Below are 5,450 nucleotides of genomic sequence, written 5' to 3' on the forward strand. Positions count from 1 at the left end.
CCTGCTTGGTGGACATTGCCTTTCTCCCCACATTTCTCTCTGGGAGGTGTTTCTTCTTTAATCCTATTTAAGAGGGATCATTTCTCTCCCCACTATAATTCTGATACTTCAGAAGCAGAATGCAGAATAACAGAGTTATAACCAATAGATCAAGTCATTGGTAATATCTGCACTCTGCAGGCTGCCCGAGCCACTGATTTGCTTAACCATTGTTGATTGAATAAAACCATTGCTGGGCAGGCCGAAATATTTAGCTATTAAACTGAACTAAATTGAATTAAATTTTATAACAATGGGTCACAAGTTGCAGTGGTTGAATTTACACAAAATTTATCAAGTTCTGATTTAGTCTGTTGTACGTTGAAGGGTGAAGAATAGAAAAACTCAGTCCAGATTTCTTATTTCATCAATATTGGCCAAGTGATCACAAAATAGTGATTCCCTCAATCATGCGATGAACCTATTTGCACACAACTAAGAAACAAGCAGGTCACCTTTTTTGATACAAGGGTTCATTTCAAGACATGGAGTGAGTATAGGCCCCAAATTACTGCCAGAATAGGCAGAGCTATTGGCAAACTGATATAAACTGGTAGTCTGCCCAGGATGCTTACCATCCCAAAGGATACGTTGGAGACTGCAAATAAATGTACTAGAAGCTTGGATTTTACTTTGCAGCATACCAACTTCAGAATTTAAAAAAAGAGAGAAAACCTTTAAAAAAGTCATGACAACGAATTACCAACTAATAAGTATCTCAGCATCACACTTCCAGCCACCACAGAAATTCTCAGGCTGCAAAGTCCTTTATTCTTGAGTTCCTTCTGCCACCTAGCTTCCAAAGGGAAACACTAAAGGTTTAAGAAATCTCCAAATCTCATTTAATGTCAGTGCAACATAGGCATTCTTGGATGCAGAATATTTACTGCCATGGACTAGAGACATTTTCCTTTCCCTGCTTTTAAATTAAAACAGTGATCTGAGCATCATCTTAATGCATTTGCGCTGAATACCAATTTTGTTGTTGAAAATAATTCTCAAACTATAGGAAGAAGTGAGGTTGCTCGGCCAAGTTGGTGGTCCTTAAAATGGGCTCGTTCTCATCTCCCAGAATACCCCTAGGCCCAGATGCTCCAGAGGCAAAAGAAAAAAGAGCGATAGCAGAGAAAGGACGGGATGCAACTTTGCAGCTCTGCCATTTCCCCTTTTCTCCTCCAGCAAATTTCTGCTTCTCCCCTTCATTCATTAGTCCTTGGTATTTGGCTGACTTCAGCTGATGTTGAAAAGGGAAGCAGAGATTGGCTGGATTCCACCTTGGATGGGTGATCACTAGAAAATCCTCAGGTTGTGATCCAGGAGTTGAAAGAATGCAGCAATAAAAACACAGGCACACAACCTGTGTGTGAAAAAAAAACACTACAGGGAGCTTCTTGAGAAGTCATCAGGAGGTCAGCCTGATTCCAAGGGGTCTTGACCTTCAACTTTCCTCTGCAGGTCGTCTCCTCCTTTCTCAAAAGACACTCTCCTCCTTCCGCTTTTGGCCCCCAAGACCTGGAACACTCAATTGCTGCTGCCAGATTTTTCCTGACTTACTTTTTCCCACAGCAAAACCACATCTTATCCTTGTTGGACCTGATGGGAATTAATAACCCAAAGATCTGGTGGGCATCATTCTCATCCAAGTGTTGCCTGTCTATTTAGGATAGGTCCATCTTGTCCAAAAAGGGATTCAAGCAGTGGTGGGATTCAAATAATTTAACAACCGGCTCTCTGCCCTAATGATTTCTTCCAATAACCAGTTCACCAAACTGCTCAGAAAATTAACAACTGGTTCTCCCAAGTGGTGCGAACTGGCTGAATCCCACCACTGGTTTCAAGCCCCTCACGGTTTAATCTCCCAGCTGCATCACCATTTAAACCACTGTCTAGCCCAGGGGTCTCCAACCTTGACAACTTTAAGACTTGTGGACTTCAACTCCCAGAGTTCCTCAGCCAGCTTTGCAGACTCTGGGAGTTGAAGTTCACAAGTCTTAAAGTTGCCAAGGTTGGAGAGCCCTGGGCTAGCTCTCCATGACTGCACCTAAGTTCTGCCAGCAAATCTGCCACCATGTGTCACCAGTACTTCGGCATTTGTCCTAGGTGAACTTCTGTCTGTTCCCAGACACAAAATTTGCCTTCCAGGCTAAGCAGGTGACATTCAACCAGTGGGCCACAACCTCTGCCTGGCACACAATCTTCACACCATCCAAGGTACAGGCTTTGTAATGATGGGGTTGATCATGACCCCTCCAAAGAGGAACAGCTTCAGCAGGGCTGTGTCACCCATAATTGGGACATGAACAGCGACACAGATGTTACCTGAGTGCAAAAGACCTTTTTGCTCTACAAAAAGAATCAGCTACCTTTGCAGGGACTCACATGGCTATCAAAAAGTCAGGATGGAGGCCTTGATCTTCCAATTAAAGAGAAGATAACACCCCCACTACACTGTAAACCCTTCCCCAACTTAGTATTTTTCTGCTAATCTTAATGGGATATATATTGCCCCAGTGTTTTAATCTTTTACGATATTGTTTTATTGGATTGTAAGCCGCCTAGGGTCACATGACAGTGAAATGGGTGGCATATAAATTTGAGAAATCAATTACAATACTTTTGAAGGAACATTGTGTTCTGTGCTGCGGGATGAGGGGCCGAACCTGGATTGCGGGGTCTCACTCAAAATACACCCCAATCTGGTTTGCGCCCCCCCCCCGGCGATTCTGCTGCCCTTCGACTTCGAGGAAAGCGCTACCCCCCCTCCACCCTCTGAGGAGAGAGGGGCTCCCGGTTCCCACGAAGCCCAAACCCGCCTCTTGACACCCAAGGGCCATTCGCAACACACCTGCCGCTCCCTGTCCCGACTGGCGTTTGTCTTTCGAGCGGCGCCGAAATGTGCAATTCCTTTCCGGATTCGCCTGAAAAGGGTCGCTTTCTCCTGGCTCCTGGCCCTTCAGTCCCCCGGGTGAGAAAGAGCAGACAGCGCCAGGCTTTGGGGACTCCCTCGCTCGGGTTCCTCGCTCTCGGCCACCGCAACGGCCTCGTGGGCCTGAGCAGCCCGGCTCGGGGCTCGGCCACCCTCCCGCCGGGTTTTGAAGGCGAAGGTAGGCGGAGGATCGCGAAAGGGCCGAGCTGGCGGAGCGGAGCGACTCCTGCTGGAGAACGGGGGGAATCGGCGTCGGCGGGAGCAGCGCTTGGCGTCGCCTTCCGCTAGGAGGTGCTGCGGGACCGGCGAAAAGCAATGGGGGCAGCGGAGCGACCAGAAGGGGCAACCCGGCAGGGGCGACCCTCGCGACCCCCACCCCGATAGTCGGACGGTGGCGGAGGAAAAATGAAAAAAAAGGGGGGGATTTTTGTGGCGGCGGGTGGGTGCAAAAGAGTCTGGGTCTCGCTATCTTGCTCAGGCTACGCTACAGCGGCTATTCACAGGCGCTATCCCACTACTGATCGGCACGGGAGTTTTGACCTGCTCCGTCTCCGACCTGGGCCGGTTCACCCCTCCTTAGGCAACCTGGTGGCCCTCGGCTCCCCGGGGATCACCATATTGATGCCGAACTTAGTGCGGACACCCGATCGGCATAGCCCACTGCAGCCCAGAACTCCTGAGCTCAAGCGATCCGCCAGCCTCAGCCTCCGGAGTAGCTGGATTACAGGCTCGCGCCACCGCGCCCGGCTGCTGCTACCGCCCGCTCTAGCTTACTTAGAGACGCTTCGCGCCGTGACGTCACCCGAGGGGGGGAGGAGGAGGAGGAGTGGGGGGGAAAGCGCTTCCTTCCTCTGCGCCTGCGCCGTTCGCCCTTTCCTTTTCTGCCCTTTTCGGCGGCCCAGACACGCGACCGCCGCCATGGGACACCAGCAGCTCTACTGGAGCCACCCCAGGAAGTTCGGGCAGGGATCGCGATCCTGGTGGGTCTCCGGACCTCCCCGCTCTCTGAAAGGCCCGCCGCCAATTCCCTCTGGCCCGCCCCGGCCTCTCTGCGCCGGGGGCAGACGGGCCTGGCAGCGGCGGGCAGTAGGGAGGGAAGCGCCCGGCAGCGGGGTGGGAGAGGGAGAAGGGGGCGCCCGGGAGCAGAGAGGGGAGAGGGCGGAGGGGGGGAAGGTTGGAGCCGGGAAGCGTCTGGGCCCGGCTCACCCGGCCTCTCTTCCTCCCGCAGCCGCGTGTGCTCCAACCGGCACGGACTGATCCGCAAGTACGGCCTCAACATGTGTCGACAGTGCTTCCGCCAGTACGCCAAGGACATCGGCTTCATTAAGGTGAGGGGGGGGGGGCGGCTGTGTAGGCCCCAGCCATGCCATCCGTGAGCTTTGGGCTGCCCACTGCCACCTTCCTTGCCCAGAGTTCCCAGGCTTATTCAGCTGCCACACTACAATCAATGGAACAACTTTCAGTTCTAAGTTGTGGGTACTCCCATCCCTGAAGTTTTTCAAAAGTAAGATTGCACAGCCACTTGACCAGCAAGCTCTCTTGCTTTGAACAAGGGCTGGACTAGATGACTTCAGAGGTCCCTTCAAGCTCTGTGATTTTATGTTCATGCACTTCTGGAAGGATCCGCTATTTTGGGTTGCCCTGCAATGCCCATGACTCCTCATCACTACCCAAATTCCAAGTGCTGTTAAAAATATGATGGAAAAAGTAATGTATAGGTAGTCCTTGACTTGAAACAGTTCATTTACTGACTTCAAAGTTTCAAAGGCATGGAAAAAGGCAACTGGTGATCATTTTTCACAGTTAATGACCTTTGCAGCATCCCCATGATCATGTGATCAAAATTCAGATGCTTGGCAGCTGCCTCATTTGTGACCATTGCTGTGTCTCAAGGTCATGTGATCCCCTTTTGTGACCATCTGACAATATCAATAGGGAAGCCCGATTCACTTAACAACTGGGTTATTAACTTAGCAAATGCAGTGATTCAGATTAACAACTGTGGCAAGCATGGTTGTAAAATGGGCAAAACTCACTTAACAAATATCTCACTTAACGATAGGAATTTTGGACTCAGTTGTGGTCATAAGTCGAGGACTGCCTGTATTGTAAAAGTTCAAGTGAATACAGATAACAAAGAAAGATGTAGAATTGTAGCCTCTGAAAAAGGAACATTAAATGTGATTATTTCTTTTGTCTTTTAGTTGGATTAATTCTACAGAAATAGTTGAAGATGGTTTGAAAAGACATAGGAAGAGATTGGCACAGCTGGAAGACTGGGCTGGACAAGAGTCTCTCGCCAGACTTCTACTGTGCAACTCTATACAATAGAAGTACTGGGCTTCGTTTATTCCAATTATTGCAATGTTTCTTATTAATATGTTACAATCACCATAATTCTAGCCATATTGACATGTCATCTGTAGCATATGTATGAGAATCTATTTTTGGAGGTTCTTAAATAAAAAATGACTTAAAATCCAAA

The 5,450-nt window shown here is 49.2% G+C and overlaps 1 protein-coding gene and 1 non-coding gene across 2 annotated transcripts; one reads left to right on the top strand and one right to left on the bottom strand.

The window, feature by feature from the left end:
• Positions 1-3,414: 3,414 nt before the first annotated feature.
• Positions 3,415-3,713, bottom strand: LOC148128300 (signal recognition particle RNA). Its single transcript, XR_015741344.1, has one exon.
• A 71-nt stretch (positions 3,714-3,784) lies between these two features.
• Positions 3,785-5,450, top strand: RPS29 (ribosomal protein S29). The gene is made up of 3 exons (XM_087922501.1): positions 3,785-3,945; positions 4,194-4,293; positions 5,170-5,450. The coding sequence occupies exons 1-3, from the start codon at positions 3,884-3,886 to the stop codon at positions 5,176-5,178; spliced, it is 171 nt and encodes a 56-aa protein (XP_087778627.1). The 5' UTR covers positions 3,785-3,883; the 3' UTR covers positions 5,179-5,450.

The sequence above is a fragment of the Pseudonaja textilis genome, chromosome 1, assembly GCF_049901715.1.
Source record: "Pseudonaja textilis isolate UNSWEBS1 chromosome 1, rPseTex1.2, whole genome shotgun sequence".
Classification (NCBI taxonomy): Eukaryota; Metazoa; Chordata; class Lepidosauria; order Squamata; family Elapidae; genus Pseudonaja; species Pseudonaja textilis.